Source organism: Salmo trutta, chromosome 3 (genome assembly GCF_901001165.1).
Source record: "Salmo trutta chromosome 3, fSalTru1.1, whole genome shotgun sequence".
Lineage (NCBI taxonomy): Eukaryota > Metazoa > Chordata > Actinopteri > Salmoniformes > Salmonidae > Salmo > Salmo trutta.
The window spans coordinates 27680601-27700340 of NC_042959.1; the positions used below are offsets into that span (position 1 = coordinate 27680601).

Sequence of the window (19740 nt, forward strand, 5' to 3'; positions counted from 1 at the left end):
GTTAAGACCACCCAGACGGTTAGGGCATAGTCAGTTGATCGTGGTTGGAGATAGGCGAACATGTAGTTGTAGCTAGTTAATAAAGAGTTATGTTAAGAAACATCCTGTAGTTCTGCGTTTTATTATTTGTACAAAGCGTACAAAACAAGACAACTACTTTCCCTAATGCTACACATTCCTTTGTCTCATGCCCTTCTGCACACTTCTCACACCTAGGAACCTCCCTCCTACACATTGCTGCCACATGCCCATAAGCTTGACACCTGTAACAACGTAACGTATTCGGCACAAAAGCTCATGCAGTATAACTTATATATCCTAACATCACTTTGTCGGGCAAAGACTCAACATCAAAACTCAAAAGAACAGACAATGACTTCAGTTTCACCACTCTCGCCACTCTGTCTCTGTCGCACCAAACGACGAGCATCACAAACACTGGGAATCTTCCCCTTCAGTTGGTCAACTTTTACATTTACTGCTACCCCAGTAATCCCTCCTTTCAATGGCGCCCTTTTCTTGAGAGCGAAACAATTTACATTTCTTGCCCCATTCGTTTAACACAGAGCTCCTTCTCCCTCTGACCAGCAGAAACACAAACAATTATCACAAGACCACTTCTGGTTACCCTCACCGATTCCACAGTACCCAACTCTGTTTTCACCCACCCTGAAACCACAAATGGATCAGCCAAAAACTTCACTCCAACTGTCACAGACTCATCTTTATCCTGACCCTCTGTGCAAGCCTCGGGCTCCGAGAACTTCACCACACCTACCACCTCCGATATTTTGCCCTCATTCACTTCCATTTCTCCTCCTGTCTTCAGCTCCCTCCGCTTACATTTTCTACCATTATTCTTTAACAAACCATCTCCCTTTTTCTGCTATTTTTAACCGACTCAAGCTCACCATCTTCCTCCCGCTCTCTCTATTCCAAGTATACATCTCCTTATGATAATACTGAACTTCTCCTGACATACATCTTGTTCTTGCTTTCTCAAGGGATGTCATTTAACCAGCTATCATAATCTCCGTACAATCAGCGCAAACCCCTCGGGATGTAGCGCTCAACAGTGCATCCAATTTATAATGCCGCTGCTTCATCTTGATGATATTCTTTATCAAAGCTACCGCGACACTTTTCAATTCCAAACTAGCGTGCTCTCAGGGTCCATTCACTGCCTGCAACTCTGCTCAAGCTCCCTCACGACGGACCCCTATGAAGAACCGAGTGTGCGTACAGTTACATGACATTACGCCTATTCTGTTGCAAAACGTTTTTCACCAGAAACCGTTTACTCCAAAAGGAAAACGTTTTGTAACGAAAACGAGTTTCTATTGAACAAATCATTTAGGTCCTTCCCCATTTCGTTCAGTTTGCTTTGTTTGCTTCCGTTTGGTTATTAAACGCTAAACGGTTTCAGTTGCAAGACGTAATGAATACATCCCAAGCAATAAAGTGCTTGTAGTAGTTATATCTTCTATGATATGCTTGTAAATGTTACTGGTTGGTTTTCCTTTATATATGCACTGACTAACTGAAGTTGGTCTTTCGAAACTTTTTTCTTTGTTTGACAGATGGAAATAAAATAAAACTATGAAATTCAGTGTAAAGTGTAAATAAATAACAACATATGGTAGAAAGTTATTAAACTGTTTATTTAGTGTATCTGGTTTTATGTTATTGTCCCTTTTAATATGAAACATTCAGTCTGTTAGTAAAAATTATGTCAAATGGAGCACTAAATTAAGAGAAGACTTTATTTCATTGGCCAATGAGATCAAGGCATATGTGACCTACATTGATAGAATTAATCAACCGCAAAAAATGTTTTGATCAAATCTGCATAAACATTCCATTGTGTGAGACAGGTATTTCACCGGATGTATAAATGTGGAGCGTCCTCTTGGCGTTTCGACTCACTAACGTTACCAAATGTGATAGTGAGAGGAAGCCCAGTGGTCGGCAGTGGGAGAAGATGGAACGAGATGGATTTTGTCCGACATTCTGCTAATTTTCTCATCGATAAAACATTTGATCTCAATACAGTTTTCTATTCCCAAAACTATAACCTGTTACGAACAGAGTGCACTAAGTTTTGTAGACTTAATATATGCTAGAACGCACCAATAGGATCTCTAGCTCGAGTTTGGCTCTGCCCACCTCTTGTTTGTTCTGCCCACTGACTCGTTTGTTTCGATTTGAAACGACAGTCTGTGGTTCATCTTGGTTTAATTATAATAATCTTTGTTAAAATGTTGATCGAAGCAGTGTCCCCATGTCAAATATATCATACAAGCGCCACCCCGTGGCGGACGGCGTTTCGTTGTGATACATTGTGTCCATGATAATTATGTTTCGCTTGAATATTGTGTTAGCAAAAAAGTTTTGTTTTTTTAAATGTTTTTTTTTTATTTGATCATGACCAGCTGGTGTGTGTCAATTACATTTTTTTACAGGCAAACTCCCCCAAGGTAACTACCTATGCTTCTGGTGTAATTCATGACCTGGAGGCCTTGAGTTGTTTATAACACATTCATCAAGCTGAAAAGCTGTCTCTATTTGCAACAGACCCATGACTATACAGTTGCAAAGACCAAATTTCACAAGTGAGGGCACGTGTATGCCCAGACTAGAGCCTGCTTCCTGGCATGCTCCAAAAGACTTTGGACCCAACCATGGACCCAACAGACCAAAGTTAGTTTTTGTGCAGCAGTACACTGTGGACTGGAGAATGCAGTCTGTGTGGGTTGCTCTCATGTTCTATTTTTTATTTTGCATTTAGGCCTGGTAGATCCTCTGCTGAAACATTCCCCACATACAGAGGTCACACAGAAGGATGGGCATCCCTTGAACCATCCCATCCAGGTATTATATTATATTGGTGTGGACAGAATTCAATCAAACCTGCATTGTGGGATTTATGCAATAGCTCTTTCTCCGTGGTCAGTGTGGGTTTTCCCCAGTATACCTGGTAATAAAACACGGAAACAGGAAGATTATCTATTTTTTCCCCTTACACTGATCTAATAACTACACATTCTGTATGTATATATTACACATCATGTAAACAATGTTTCAGGACTGTTTTGGGGAAATAACCAGGCCAGCCAACCCAGGTATGGTGAATTAAACCATGAGACCATCTGATTATGTGGCATTATCAGGGTGCTGAAGCTGTCAACTGTTTGTTGTGAAGCCGACAATGTGAAGATTTAAAACACTAATGAATTATGCATAAATCGTTGTACTTTGACTTGTGAAATGTTCTTTATATTTAATTATAATGTTACATTTGTGATTGTATTATTGGGAATGATGTGTATAGCAGTAGACATTGTATGTAGCCCAATATGTACTCTTAAGGCGCCTTGGACTCCTTAAGGTCCAAGGATTTAACATATTATTTTCAGAGGTAGACTGGCTCTGGCAGCCAAAACAGCCAAATACTCCATCTAAACGTGAATTGATTCTCAATAAAGCCCATTACTTTCATATCACATCACATCAAAATAATTTCAGAAATGCAAAATATACACTTATTGTGTCTAACTGGCTTTATCACAGTTGCAGCTTACACATTTCTGGCGGCCTTCTTCCATTACACGCAGGTGTTCCGAGCATTCTAGATAGCTAATTAGCCCCCCAGTGTAATATATATATATATATATATATATATATATATATATATATATATATATTAGTTTAGTTTAGTTTATATATAAGAGGAATACATTTTTGCCAAAACGTTTCTAAATGAAAATAAATCAACTCATAATGCATAATAATAATAACCGGATTGCTAGATTGTATGACCATTTGGTACATTGGGATTTGGAAAGAAGAAGCCCACGGCAGAAACACTAGCTCGCGTTGACGTCAGCCATCCCTGCAAACAGACGGAGCCAGGCCGATGTGTAGGAATGTGTGGAAACTTCTTCCGTGAATAGTTTGTGTACTATTACATCGATAATATAAACCGAATACCGACAAGGAGTGGATACAGATATACGGTGAGTTGTGTGTAATTTAGGAATGAACAGATTTGTTGTTTATTGTTTTAATTTGTGAAACAAACTAACTTTGACGAACAGTTTTGAAAATGGAGGCAGTGTGGGGGTTGTTGAAAGGGAGAGGCGCTGTCCAGGGCTGATTTCAGCACGAAGATCAGGACCATGGCTAACATAACGCTGTTCTAAACTTTCGAAGTGTTTACACGCCAAACTTTATTTATGATCTATATAATTTTTTTTAAAGTAAAACGAACATCACTCATTATCGCTACATTTTTCAAGAGTTTACAAGTTAACAACCTCGTTTTGGTCGGAGTTTGCTCTTCCGCGAAACTAGTTTTCCGAGTGAAGTTTTGAGGGCCTTGCTGGACAGCGACATTCTCTGCCTGTCGTGGCAAGTTTGCATGGCGATTTGTGGAATACTATTGTTGGTAAAAGTTAGTTTTAACTACAATCGATCCATTTGTTAAAGAAATTAAATAATTGTCTTCTCCCCGACCAACCCTTTACTGTAGCTTTTTTTGTTGCAACTTTCTGCTTTGTATTGCTGAAGTCTAGTCCTTGTTTACAACTATACATAGACTATAACTCAGTCAAATAAATGTTATTTTGCAAGTCATATTGTATTCAGTTTGATTATTGTAATACCAGCAGGGTGGCAAAGTATGTCTATGCACTTTGTCTCATAGTTAGAAAGTAAAGACATGTAAAATGTTTATTTTTTACATTTGTTTACGTATTTGGTCATCATTACCATTTAGGTCAATAATAGCTATATATTTTGTTTCGCATTGAGATCATACAACCCCTTTCTTATTTTCTCTACGTACTAGTTAGAATGTAGGGCAGGCTACTGTAGTTTTTGGGCGCTGTCGACCAAGTTGGTGGTGCTGTTTCAAAATGGCCGAACACACATTTCTGTGCATGCAAACACAGGCCTAGGACACTATGGGGTTTCCCAAGGCACTGTGTTAAAGTAAAATACATGACGTAGGCCCACAATGAAGTTATGAAACATACATTTTGAAGTGGTGGTATATTCTTGGTAGTTTGGTGTTAAACATTTAAATATATTTATGGGGGGGGGGAAAAATATTTTATTTCTCATTTAATTGGTTACATTTTAAGTATGAAATAGTCTGGATAAATATCATTTTTTACAAATTAAGAATCGATACAACATTGTCATCTGTTATAGTCACATACTGGTTCATCACATTGATATGTACAGCAGACTGCATGAAGACATGACTAAATCCAGATAAGGAATCAATGACATGATGAAAGTGTTCTGAAATTGTATAGGTTTAGCATACTTCCCTTTTATTTATTTTGACACTTGGATTGATGACATTTGTTTTTTCTTTATTGTATCCACCATTCCTGGATTATTATAAAAAACATCCTGCACTTTCCAACCATGATATGAATACCAAATTACCTTACATGGTATGTCCCTGGTTGGTAGTTGCTTGGAGAACTTGCAAGCCATATAATTTTGATGACGTGGGACTGAGTGGCCTATGTGATAAACGTTCAAAAGATTGATGAAGTCCAGAATTAAAGGCCTGTTAAAACTCATACTCTCTGTGACTACTACAAAAATGTTAGTTCTGAAATGAAAACAAACATAATTTAACATATCTTATTTGAAGTTGTTTGATCAATGACCATGACCTCTGGTTCTGCCCCCCACCCCCCCACAGCCACAGCCACAGTTCTCCCAACATGGCTTCTCAGACGGTATATCCAATGGGGTTAGTCATGTATGCCACCTCAGCTGGCATGCCCATGGTGGAGGATGCCCAGGGGTTGGCTGAGCTTCCACACAATGAGCTGCCGGCCCCACAGCTGGTCATGCTCGCCAACGTAGCCTGTGAAAATCCAACAGAAGGGAAGGAGATGATGGAGCTTCAAACCGTCGGCAGCAGCAGCTACTCCGATAGTGAAGACGAGAACATCATCAGATACAGTTACGATAGCCATGAGCGAGAGATGTGTATTGTAGACTACCCAGAGTCTCCAAGGGTGGCCCTTTCCCAGGTTGAGGAGATTGACGATGAAGTAGAAGAGGAAGAAGGGATGGACCTGTCCAAACCCTCTGAACAGCGCCCTTCTAGCCCTCCCACCCCTTTCACCCCTTCTACACCTCTGGGCATGATCATGGAGTCAGCTAAGAAGAAGAAACCCTTCTTCTGTAAACCATGCAACTACCAGGCCCAGCGAGAGGAGGAGTTTGTAACCCACATCCAAATTCATAGCGCCAATAGGATGATCGTGGTGAAACGCGTGGAGGGGGACAAGGCACGGGCAAAAGAGACTTCGGCGGGACCAGATCAAGAGGCAGAGAGCGGTGATAGCGGGGCCAACAACAAAGGGGTGATCCGCTGTGAGCGCTGCGGCTACAACACCAACCGCTACGACCATTACATGGCTCACCTCAAGCACCACGAGAAGGAGGGCGATGACCAGAGGGTCTACAAATGCACCATCTGCACTTATACCACCGTCAGCCAGTACCACTGGAGGAAGCACCTCAGGAACCATTTCCCCAGTAAGCTCTTCACCTGCAATCAGTGCTGCTATTTCTCGGACCGTAAGAACAACTACGTGCAGCATATCCGCACCCACACAGGTATGTCGAAAATAACCTTTTCACTCTTAGAATGCACTTAATGGTCAACGTATGATTGTTTTTAACATTATAGCTAACTCTGTTTTTGCTGCTATAGGGGAGCGTCCTTTTCGATGTCCGTACTGTGAGTACTCAAGCTCCCAGAAGACCCATCTTACCAGGCATATGAGAACCCACTCAGGTGAGTGTCTAACACAGGCTACATGACAAAAAAAGCCTGACAGTACATATTTCTAGCATGTAGCATAAATTACACAAATATAATTGATTGTGCATAGATATAGGTCTCTGTTTTGCTTTCCTCTCATAGTCAACTTTTTCTCCTTTGTTGCATTCGCTGGAGCAGATGGTTTTGGATAAGAACGGTAAAGTGGTTTGCGATACGTGCTGTGAGATGCTTAGTGTTCGACCTGTAATTGTTGCTTGTCTCTCCTTACTCTGGTCCATCTTCCCTGCATGAAATGTGAGCCAGTGTTCCCATAGAAGTTAATAGCAGTTAAAATGTCTGTAACCTGAGCATTCTCCACATTGCTTTTCTTGACAGGTGAAAGGCCTTTCAAATGTGACCGCTGCAACTACCTGGCTGCCAATCAGCATGAGGTGACACGCCATTCCAGACAGGTTCACAATGGGCCCAAGCCCCTGTGCTGCCCCCACTGTCCATACAAGACGGCTGATCGCAGCAACTACAAAAAGCATGTGGAGCTCCATCTCAACCCGCGTCAGTTCCTTTGCCCTGTCTGCAAGTATGCCGCTTCCAAGAAGTGTAACCTGCAGTATCACATCAAATCTAGACACCCCGGCTGCCCACAGATTGCAATGGATGTGTCAAAGGTCAAGCTGCGTGTCAAGAAACCTGATTCTGATGAATTCACTGATGAGTACACCATCGTGAATGGAATTGCAAAGTTTGAGCTGTCTGCAATTGATGAGGAGGAGGAGGACATGGAGGAGAGACCAGCGATCTCTGGAGCTGATAAACAATCAATCCATATCAATCTCTCGACCAAGAAGAGCAGCAATCCCGGCCCTCTTCAAGCTGCAGAAAGTGTAGCAACAGACAAGACCCACAAGAAATGTTGTGTCTCCCCTGTCAAAGAGACACCTAAAAAGGCAAAGGACAAGGCAGAGAAAAAGGTAACACTGAAACGCAAGAGTATAGAGATGAGCAGTGAGAATACAAAGCAGCATGTTACCCTGAAGGAGACAGCAGCTGCAGTTCAAACCACAGGTAATAAAGTTAAGAGACGTCCAAAAAAACAGATGAAGGGGAAAACGAGTGTTCAGGATAAGAGTGAAATAAAGGAAACCGTGGAAAAAGTTAAAAAGGCGAGTTTGGAAGAGGACGATATTGAGAAGGAGAAATCGGTCAAGGAGAGGTTAGAGAAAGACATGCTGGAGAGGGAGAATATGGAGAAAGTGAAGGAGGAAAACAAGAAGCTGGAGAAGGAGAAAAAAGAGCAGCTGGGAACACTGAAGAATGAGAGGGAAGGAAAAGAGAACAAAAATGCAACAAAATCTAAGAAGAGTCCTAAAAAAATGGAGAAAGTGGTTGAAAAGACTGTTGCAAAAGCACCTCAAAGTCTGGATGCACCAGTGGAAAAACAGGGAGAGAAGAGCAGGACGAAGCCGCTAAAGAGAAAGGCTGCAGAGGCCTTGGACTTATCAATGAAGGAATCTCCTGAGGAGCCCTGCACTGACATAAAGGCCAAACGGTTAAAAATCAAGGCTGCTCACAAGTCACAATCAAAAGCCAGTATCCCCCAAAGCATGACGACTGAGCCTTGCCCAGTGTCAGAACAGGAGAACCCAGCGAACCAGATTATGAACTCGCCTGTAGTGAAAAAGAGCAACAAGACAGAAGCAAGCTGTGAAGAGACCGAGGCTTCCAGTGAGAACAAGGGGTGTTCCATCATTGAGAACCCTATTAGCCTCCCTGAAAACAAAAAGTGTCCAGCTACAAAGCTTCAGCCAGCAGTTCTCCAGGGAGAGCAGCAGGCGTCTGACCAGGAGACTGTCCCCACAATGCATACCTCTACATCTCAGGACACAACGCCACAGGCTGAGCAGACTAAGGGTGCCGACCAAGCAGAGGAAACTCCTACTCCTGAAGACGAGTCCCCATCTCCCATAGAAATTGACAGCTCTCCCGATTTCAGACGGCCACAAGGAGAACCATCAACACCAACAACACCCTCCCTGGAGCTCCCTAGGCCAAGAGGAAAGCCTACCGAAACTGAAGAGGATGAGGGCATCCACAGCCATGACGGAGGAAGTGAGATCAGTGATAGCGCCTCGGAGGGCAGCGACGACTCGGGGCTCAACGGACTGGCCGCTGCCGCCGGCAAACTGGCCAATGACCCTGAAACTCCCACAGAAGAGATTCCGACTCCTACTGAACTCAAGAGTCACATGTGTATTTTCTGTGACCGTACCTTCCCCTTGGAGGTGGAGTACCGTCGGCACCTGAATCGTCACCTGGTGAATGTGTACTATCTTGACAATGCATCCAAGCTGGACCAGTGAGTGCCTGCAGAGCAGAGGGCTTTGATTTATCCCATTTTAATCAGTTTCAGCAGAGTATTTTTGTTTTACCCTTTCTACCTGTTATAAAACATAATTGTCTGTGTAAACATGTTGACACTACATGTTCAGTTACTTTGCATTAGTGCTCACTAGTAAGTGCTGTATAAAATATTATATGGTATGCCTAAAACTCTCTGACAGCCATTGTAATACAGCTTTAGGCCGACTAGTTAATTTGATTATTGGTGTCTGGGCTTTCACGTATTGGTTCCCAGACATATTTGACTATTAATTCTACAGTTCTTGTTTTCAAACATGATGGGATGCCTTTAATTTAAATCATAAAGGATATGTGAGTTAATATGTGTGAGGCCTAAAACAAATGTTCATGGTTTGGCATTTGGCTGAAACACCCATCAAAGAAAATATGGGATATTAATTTTGTTGCTTGTAAATCTCAGAATACTTGTAAATCTCATATGGTTATTCAACTACTGGTATCTAAAATCGAATAGCATTGTATATATCTTACGTATAGTGGTTGATAGTCAAGAAATCGCTACACCTTGCCGGTTGAGTTTCTATATTAGAAGAAGCCACCAAGAGATGAGTTGCACCAGTTTTTTGTATTTTTATCCATCAGCCCTGTTGAACAACAATAGTACATCGATTATCAAAGGAAGTGGTACACTTTTTCAATGAAGTACCAAAGAAACCCCTTCATTCACACGGGGATGATTTTAGAAGGACCCAGGTGGTCCAGAGAATAATAGGGTTCTCACTCCTGTTGTGTGAGTCCACTCCAGTGAAGTGGTCTGTCCCCTAAATGGGGAAGAGGGCTGCATGTTCAAAGTCGGCACAAGTGTAAGTTGTCCACTCCACCATGTAGGGAGCACTTGACAACTACTTTAATTTGTCTTTTTATTGATAACATCAAGATCATTATTTGTTTAAACATTGTATAAATCAATTATCAATCTGCACAATGGACTAATTATAAAAATCTCTTAATTACAAAAAACTTGACTTATGAGGACTCTTACACTCAAATTGATGAACTATGAAATGGGGTGAGGTTTCTTTGGGTTCATCTGGTACAACGGTGGCGAGATGTGTATAGAATTGTTTCTTGAGTTAATGTTTGAAATATGTTGTCACTTTTTGAATATCCAAGTAAATGTAGTCATACAAAAAAACTCATACTACTCATTAATAAATTCACAACTCTGTGGAAGGTAGGGTGTTCCTAGTGTTAGCCTACTGGACCTTGACATTTGTAGCCCTCTCTAGAACTTAAGATATGGATAGAGATTTTCTGGATGGTATAAAACAGATAGTATGTTGCTATCACTGACAGAGAATAGACTAGCTAACATTGAAAACAAGTTGTGAAATGGAAGTTTGTGAACACACCATTATCAGTTTTGTATCTGATTTCAGAAAAAGTCCAAAGATATATATATTTTTTTTTTTACAGTTGTTGAACCTGCGAAGATGCCCGTAGTTCTACATTTTCTTCTTTTATTTTTACTCTTCAGTGCCTTCGACAATCAGTATTTTATGTTTTTGCATATTAACAGTGTAGGTTTCTGTTAATTGAGTCACATTCTTTGTACACTGTAAGAGCTCGGATTACAATTATATTGTTGTTACATCATGTCTATCTTTATAACCATTCCTTGAGGTTTAGGTGTAGTTGTTTGATTACTCTGATTGTTGCTGTTTTTATTACCCCACTCATCTGTTTTACAGAATTGTACCTCCAAAGCTTAGCCTGTGATATACTTCATTCATATGCATTTAGTTTTCTGTACTATGAGGTGATTGTTAGACTGAGCTAATAAAAACAAATATGCCATGTGTACTCTTTTAGTAAATTCAGTGCAATATTATATTTTGGGTGTGATGCCAAAGTGAGAAGATATAGAATTATAAAGATGTATGTCTTGAGTTTCCTGACTATTGGAAGGAACAGAATATACCAGGGTTCCCTGGGAAACTGGTCCAATTTAGCCGATGTGCTCTTGAACCGGTCTATAAATGCAGTTTCCCAGGGAACCCTATCTAGACAGATTCCGTAGCACTGTAAATGTACACCTTTTATCTCTTTGTTCACTTACTGTATTGTGCTTGTTAGTGGATAAGAAAAGTGTATTTCAGTCTTTGTAACCATTTTGCATTCACATATTGTAATCATATGTACCGTAAAACTTCAATTAAATGCCGAGTCTCAAATTGCCAGCCGCCTGTTCATTTTAATAGCTGGGAATCGGCACACATTTCAGCAAATAAACGCCTGTTTCAAATGAATGTCGGGTCTAAATAAATTGTTTACGATGTTCCCATGTGCATTAATTATTTATTTTTATTCTGTCATTGTTGCTAGCCATGTCGCCACCAAAAAGAAAACGCAACATTAAATTCATGTTGGTGAAGGGTGAAATTGGGGTGTATGATTGGCAGCCTTTGCAAGTCTGATCTGCGAAGGATTTGTTATTATAATGTTTATACTGGTCACAAACAGTGTGGTAGTCTTTACAACATTTTATTGAGCAAAAGCTGTGTGCATTAAGGAAATAGAAGCCTGGCTCAAATAAGCGCCGGTTGTGTTCAGCGATTAAAGCAAATACATGCCCAAGCTATTCATTTTTGTTTTACTGTTAGCCTATACCTGTCATTTGCAGTTAGTGAAGAAATGTACTCTTTTTCAATAAAATAATTGCCAACTAACTTCTATTAATACCTTCACCAAAGTGGCGAATTATTGGCCATTGTCCCCAAGACTTTTTGAAAACAATTGGCTGTTTTAAAACCTTTTTGTGCAGTTTAAAACAAAGCATCCTGTACCATTTCCTGCTCTACACTTTTTAATAAAAGTTGGCCTACTATCCAGAGGTATTGTTGGTGTGTGATTCCTTTCCATTTCTTACATTTTCAGCAGTTACTGATATGTTTAATAATATATTACACTAAAGGTTCCCTGCCTGCTGTCTAAATGTAATGAAAGCAATGTCAATTTAAGCAGTCTACACATAGCTGTTTATATGTAGGGTATTTACAATCATTATATTTACAGACAAGGTTACAAAACCCAGAGTTGAAAAACATCCACAAACTTAAAGTACGGCATCACCATTAGACATTGAGTACAAAAAGCCTTTGACATGAAAATGCACGTTGCTCTATTGAGATTTCAACACAAACATCCTGCGTACGATGGCTTGTGTGGGCACAACCACTTTCACCTCCTGCTCAGTCAACAGATTGAGGACCTAACAAGCATGAGAGACTTTAATGCAGGGAAACTTAAATCAGTTCTACCAAATTTCCATCAACATGTTAAATGTGCAACCAGAGGGAAAAAAATTCTAGATCACCTGTACTCCACACACAGAGACGCATACAAAGCTCTCCCTCGCTCTTAATTTGGTAAATCAGATCACAACTCTATCCTCCTGATTCCTGCTTACAAGCAAAAATTAAAGCAGGAAGCACCAGTGACTCGGTCTATAAAAAAGTGGTCAGATGAAGCAGATGCTAAACTACAGGACTGTTTTTCTATCACAGACTGGAACATGTTCTGGGATTTTTCCGATGGCATTGAGGAGTACACCACATCAGTCACTGGCATTATCAATAAGTGCATCGAGGACGTCGTCCCCACAGTGACACTTCTATGCTTCTATGCTCGCTTCGAGGCAAGCAACACTGAGGCATGCATGAGAGCATCAGCTGTTCTGGACGACTGTGTGATCACGCTCTCCGTAGCCGACATTAGTAAGACCTTTAAACAGATCAACATACACAAGGCTGCGGGGCCAGACAGATTACCAGGACGTGTGCTCCGAACATGTGCTGACCAACTGGCAGGTGTCTGCACTGACATTTTCAACATGTCCCTGATTGAGTCTGTAATACCAACCATAGTCCCTGTGCCCAAGAACAAAAAGGCAACCTGCCTAAATGACTACAGACCCGTAGCACTCACGTCCGTAGCCATGAAGTGCTTTGAAAGGTTGGTAATGGCTCACATCAACACCATTATCCCAGAAACCCTAGACCCACTCCAGTTTGCATACCGCCCAAACAGATCCACAGATGATGCAATCTCTATTGCACTCCACACTGTCCTTTCTCACCTGGACATTAGGAACACTTATGTGAGAATGCTATTCATTGACTACAGCTCAGCGTTCAACACCATAGTACCCTCAAAGCTCATCATTAAGCTAAGGATCCTGGGACTAAACACCTCCCTCTGCAACTGGATCCTGGACTTCCTGACGGGCCGCCCCCAGGTGGTAAGGGTAGGTAGCAACACATCTGCCATGCTGATCATCAACACTGGAGCTCCCCAGGGGTGTGTGCTCAGTCCCCTCCTGTACTCCCTGTTCACCCACGACTGCATGGCAAGGCACGACTCCAACACCATCATTAAGTTTGCAGACGACACAACAGTGGTAGGTCTGATCACCGACAACAACGAGACAGCCTATAGGGAGGTCAGAGACCTGGCCGGGTGGTGCAAGAATAACAACCTATCCCTCAACGTAACCAAGACTAAGGAATTGATTGTGGACTACAGGAAAAGGAGGACCGAGCACGCGCCCATTCTCATCGACAGGGCTGTAGTGGAGCAGTTTGAGAGCTTCAAGTTCCTTGGTGTCCACATCAACAAACTAGAATGGTCAAAACACACCAAGACAGTCGTGAAGAGGGCACGACAAAGCCTATTCCCCCTCAGGAAACTAAAAAGATTTGGAATGGGTCCTGAGATCCTCAAAAGGTTCTACAGCTGCAACATCGAGAGCATCCTGACTGGTTGCATCACTGCCTGGTACGGCAATTGCTCTGCCTCTGACCGCAAAGCACTACAGAGGGTAGTGCGTACGGCCCAGTACATCACTGGGGCTAAGCTGCCTGCCATCCAGGACCTCTACACCAGGCGGTGTCAGAGGAAGGCCCTAAAAATTGTCAAAGACCCCAGCCACCCCAGTCATAGACTGTTCTCTCTACTACCGCATGGCAAGCGGTACCGGAGTGCCAAGTCTAGGACAAAAAGGCTTCTCAACAGTTTTTAACCCCAAGACATAAGACTCCTGAATAGGTAATCAAATGGCTACCCGGACTATTTGCATTGTGTGCTCTCCCCAACCCTCTTTTTACGCTGCTGCTACTCTCTGTTTATCATATATGCATAGTCACTTTAACTACATTCATGTACATACTACCTCAATTGGGCCGACCAACCAGTGCTCCCGCACATTGGCTAACCGGGCTATCTGTACTGGGGCCCACCACAACCCCTCTTTTACACTACTGCTACTCTCTGTTCAACATATATGCATAGTCACTTTAACCATATCTACATGTACATACTACCTCAATCAGCCTGACTAACCAGTGTCTGTATGTAGCCTCGCAACTTTTATAGCCTCACTACTGTATATCTCTGATCCACCTCTACGCAGACGACACCATTCTGTATACTTCTGGCCCTTCTTTGGACACTGTGTTAACAACCCTCCAGACGAGCTTCAATGCCATTCAACTCTCCTTCCGTGGTCTCCAACTGCTCCTAAACACAAGTAAAACTAAATGCATGCTCTTCAACCGATCGCTGCCTGCACCTGCCCGCCTGTCCAGCATCACTTCTCTGGACGGTTCTAACTTAGAATTTGTGGACAACTACAAATACCTAGGTGTCTGGTTAGACTGTAAACTCTCCTTCCAGACTCACATCAATCATCTCCAATCCAAAGTTAAATCTAGAATTGGCTTCCTATTTCGCAACAAAGCATCCTTCACTCATGCTGCCAAACATACCCTCGTAAAACTGACCATCCTACCAATCCTCGACTTTGGCGATGTCATTTACAAAATAGCCTCCAATACCCTACTCAACAAGCTGGATGCAGTCTATCACGGTGCCATCCGTTTTGTCACCAAAGCCCCATATACTACCCACCACTGCGACCTGTACGCTCTCGTTGGCTGGCCCTCGCTTCATAATCGTCGCCAAACACATTGGCTCCAGGTCATCTACAAGACCCTGCTAGGTAAAGTCCCCCCTTATCTCCGCTCACTGGTCACCAAAGCAGCACCCACCTGTAGCACGCGCTCCAGCAGGTATATCTCTCTGGTCACCCCTAAAGCCAACTCCTCCTTTGGTCGTCTCTCCTTCCAGTTCTCTGCTGCCAATGACTGGAACGAACTACAAAACTCTCTGAAACTGGAAACACTTATCTCCCTCACTAGCTTTAAGCACCAGCTATCAGAGCAGCTCCCAGATCACTGCACCTGTACATAGCCCATCTATAATTTAGCCCAAACTACTACCTCTTCCCCTACTGTATTTATTTATTTTGCTCCTTTGCACCATATTATTTATATTTGAACTTTGAACTTTCTTCAAACTAAAAATCTACCATTCCAGTGTTTTACTTGCTATACTTTATTTACTTTGCCACCATGGCCTTTTTTGCCTTTACCTCCCTTATCTCACATCATTTGCTCACATTGTATATAGTCTTATTTTTTCTACTGCATCATTGATTGTATGTTGTTTTACTCCATGTGTAACTCTGTGTTTTTGTATGTTGTCGAACTGCTTTGCTTTATCTTGGCCAGGTCGCAATTGTAAATGAGAACTTGTTCTCAACTTGCCTACCTGGTTAAATAAAGGTGAAATAAAATAAAAAAATATATAGCCTGTCTTTTTACTGTTGTTTTATTTCTTTACCTACCTATTGTTCACCTAATACCTTTTTTGCACTATTGGTTAGAGCCTGTAAGTAAGCACACCGTCGGGTCTACACCTGTTGTATTCGGCACACGTGACAAATAAACTTTGACTTGAGTGAGAAAGAGAGTGTGGGTGGGGGGGCACTGTGGCTTGGTTTATAGCAATCAACAGAAGATTGTGAGCTGAATGGTTGGTATTGTTCAACACTAGTCTGGGATTTTCTTGTAAGAAACCCCTTATGAGAGTGGTACAATGCAATAATTAACCAGTCATAAATCTACTGCAGTGACCACTTTATAGATAATTCTGTTCTATTGCAGTGTGCGTAAATGTATCATGGCATCCTGCTTGTGCAAATTATACTTTGTGGTATAGCCTAGTAATAGGAGAAATAGAAAGACACACCTTGTTCCCCCAGAGGACATGCAAAGGTACTATTTGTATCTACCAACCCTCTTGCATCAGAAGGGAAACTAAGTCGAGTGGTATTAATTAGTCAGCAGTGTTCTCTCCTTGTGACGGTAAACAGCTACACCATGTATACACGCTGTTTCAATTAGGAAGGTACAGGGTTCCATTATGAGCTGCACTGTAATCCATGAAACAACAATTATACTGGCCACGTTGAAGTCGTTTTAGCCCGGCGTAACAGCCAGCAGTGGCGCCAATCGGAAGCAAAAAGTAGCTCACATCATGCTCTTTCATGATGCCAGGGGTGTCATAGAGCCAGTGGGCATCTTTCAGTTCGTTGAGCGTCAAGCCCACATCTGGAGAAGGGTTGAAAAGAGTACGGTCTCTCTCTTCCTTGTCAATCATGTCCTCTCCATAGGCCAGACTATCAGGATCAAACTGTATCAGGCCTCTTTTGGATTCTACGACGGTCCAGAACGTCCTCCCAATACGACCTAAACCAACATAGGATTTTTTAGAATTAGACTACATTACAAAGTACACATTTAAGAGTAACCATGCAAACCATTAACAACACAGTAGGCCAAGGGTTGATCTGTATGGGATGTCCATTTCGAACCCCTGGTATTTAGGCTACCCTGTGGGGTTACCACCAGTTCTGTCGCCAACAGCCAACACCAATCTCTTACCCACTAGGTAGCCCTGCTTGCTGAACTGTTTCAGTCGCTTGAGCTCCTGTGGAGAGAGATCACTCTCTGTCTGCTTGGAGGCACTCTGGAGCCTCTTGGACCTCCTGAACATGCAGTAACGAATGGGGTTGATGATGGGGAACTTCAGAAGGTTCAGCATTATACCTTTGGATAATATTACATTTTAAAGTAATTTGAAGAAAATGAAAATTTTACAGATTTTATATAAACAAATATAAGTCTGATTCAAGCCCTCAATCAATGTGACTGTAAAAGTGGTTGGAATGTGAAGCTCATTCAAGACTAATGATTGCAGCAACAATACACAAAGTAGAGTGTTCCATAAATAATAATGTATAATGTATCTTATAGTAACTGTGGATTACATGCAGGCTGGGCAGAGCTCCATCTTACCAGGCCATGGAGATATGGTGGCTTTGTCGATCACATCCGAGGCTCTGGATTTCCCCGTGTTGGCCATTCCCGCTAGATACACTTCTCCATTGTACTTCCACAATCTCTGGAGATTTGATTTTCTATGCCATATTCCGTTTTGGTTCTAATGAGGAGGGTATCTTTGATATTATCACTGGAAATGCCTACATCAGCACAGTACTGGGAAAGCTGACGTTTAATCCTTTGCAAGTAGTTTTCAGAGACTCCAGGAAGCAAGTCCACTTTATTACCCAGAACCACTATGTGTTTGTTTTCTCCAACAAGCTATAGCAAGTCTGGTACTATGGAGTATGGGATGTCCAGGAGATCCACGATGAACAGTACCAAGGCTTTCTCTGTTTTGACCCTGCGGACTATATCCAGATGTTCCTCCTTGGACATCTTGACGTTTGGTGGTGTGTGAGCAAGTAACAACGATGACAAATGGCTTTTTTCAATTCCTTCTCCTCTGGCAAAAGTTTATACTTCTCACTTGGTAGATAGCCTGCCACATCAGGTGCAGTGCATGACTGCGCCACATCCGTTGCAACAGGTGTCAACCCTCCATATCTGGCGTACCATAGATTTTCTGCTGTCCTTGAGTTTTCTTTTTCGTCTTTTTGCTTGTTTCCTCGAGAAGGAAGTCTATATCACAAAACTCGATGACAGAATCAGGGCTCGCTGTCGCCACTTTGGTCCCATCTTTCAATGACCACAGCTGTTGCTCCAGAGTCCTCTGCTACTTCTCAGAGCCTGACCTCGGCGGCAACCTCTTGTCTTCTTTGGAAATCATGGGGACAGCATTCACATGGAGCTAACCATGAAGTTGGTCCTTGTGAGTATCTTCTTGCTCTATGTAGTCCAGGAAAACAAATTCCTCCTCTTTTTCCGGCTCTACGGAGGTGCATTTCCCTTGAATTTTGACATTTTTACCTAGATCTTGAATTTCACCCCATGCTTCTCTTGCAGTGCTGTAAAATCTGGTCGTTCTTGTGTCATACATAGTGGTGTAAAGTACTTAAGTAAAAATACTTGAAAGTACAACTTAAGTCGTTTTTTAGGTATCTATACTTCACTACATTCCTGAAGAAAATGATGTACTTTTTACTCCATACATTTTCCCTGACATCCAAAAGTACTCGTTACATTTTGAATGGTTAGCAGGACAGGTAAATGGTCTAATTCACACACTTATTAAGAGAACATCACTACTGCCTCAGATCTGGCAGACTCACTAAACACATGCTTTGTTTGTATAAAATACTGAATGTTAGAGCATGCCCCTGGCTATACTTAAATTTAAAAAACAAGAAAATGGTGCCACCTGGTTTGCTTTATATAAGGAATTTGAAAAGATGTATACTTTTACTTTTGATACTTAAGTATATTTGATCAATTACATTTACTTTTGATACTTAAGTATATTTCAAACCAAATCCTTTTAGACTTTTACTCTAGTAGTATTTTACTGGGTGACTTTCACTTTTACTTGAGTCATTTTCTATTAAGGTATCTTTACTCTACTATGACAGTTGGGTACTTTTTCCACCACTGGTCATCCAATACAAAAGGGAGTTCATGATGGAACATGTTTCCTTCAAACACAGACATATAGTGCCTTGGTAGAGGTGATGAGATCGATTTGGTACTTTGGTTTACAGATAGACATGGAATTGATAGATGTCGAGAACATTTACATGTAACTATTTCCCGTAATGGGGCTTGCAAAAAATTATACATCTTTAAAAACTAATACAATTGAACCATACATTATACAATGATAACATAACCTTGAAGAACAACACCAACGTTTGCTTCTTCTTCTTCTTTGGTGGAGTTTAACGGCGATTGGCAGCCATTACCGCCCCTAACTGAACTATCAAAAATGTGTATAACTAAACCAAGAGATACCACAGCATATATTTTCTACAGCAAGTAAGGAGGTGGGTAGAGCCAAGCACGAGCTAGCGAGATTCTATTGGCGCGTTCTAGCAGCATCTGCATATATTCGTTAGGGAACGCATACTCTGTGAAGTGCACGTGCGCAGTAACTCAATTCGTCTTTGCACTCCTTCTAAACGCGATTTTTAAAAACTTTTGCAAAGGGTAAAGTCTACAAAACTTAGTCCACTCGGTTCATTACAGATTCTAGTTTTGGGAACAGAAAACTGTATTGAGATCAAATGTTTGATCGATGAATACATTTGCAGAGTGTCGGCCAAAATCCATCTCGTTCCATCTTCTCCCACTGCCGGCCAGTGGGCTAAGGGCTTCTTCTCACGA

At 41.8% G+C, this 19740-nt stretch overlaps 2 protein-coding genes across 3 annotated transcripts; one reads left to right on the plus strand and one right to left on the minus strand.

Annotated features, from left to right (window-relative positions):
• The first annotated feature begins 2720 nt into the window (after positions 1-2720).
• Positions 2721-12070, plus strand: rest (RE1-silencing transcription factor). 2 transcript variants are annotated; one of them, XM_029728539.1, is made up of 4 exons: positions 2721-2871; positions 5723-6651; positions 6749-6832; positions 7196-12070. In XM_029728539.1, exons 2-4 carry the CDS (start codon positions 5745-5747, stop codon positions 9175-9177), a joined length of 2973 nt encoding a protein of 990 aa, XP_029584399.1. In that variant the 5' UTR covers positions 2721-2871; positions 5723-5744; the 3' UTR covers positions 9178-12070. The 2 variants fall into 2 exon arrangements, with proteins under 2 accessions (XP_029584399.1, XP_029584389.1); XM_029728529.1 differs by lacking the exon at positions 2721-2871 and adding an exon at positions 3733-4016.
• Positions 12071-16198: 4128 nt separating this feature from the next.
• Positions 16199-18533, minus strand: LOC115171578 (nitric oxide-associated protein 1-like). The gene is made up of 3 exons (XM_029728548.1): positions 17437-18533; positions 17023-17187; positions 16199-16827 (listed from the first exon to the last, which is right to left on the minus strand). Exons 1-3 carry the CDS (start codon positions 17501-17503, stop codon positions 16475-16477), a joined length of 585 nt encoding a protein of 194 aa, XP_029584408.1. The 5' UTR covers positions 17504-18533; the 3' UTR covers positions 16199-16474.
• Between the last annotated feature and the right edge of the window lie 1207 nt (positions 18534-19740).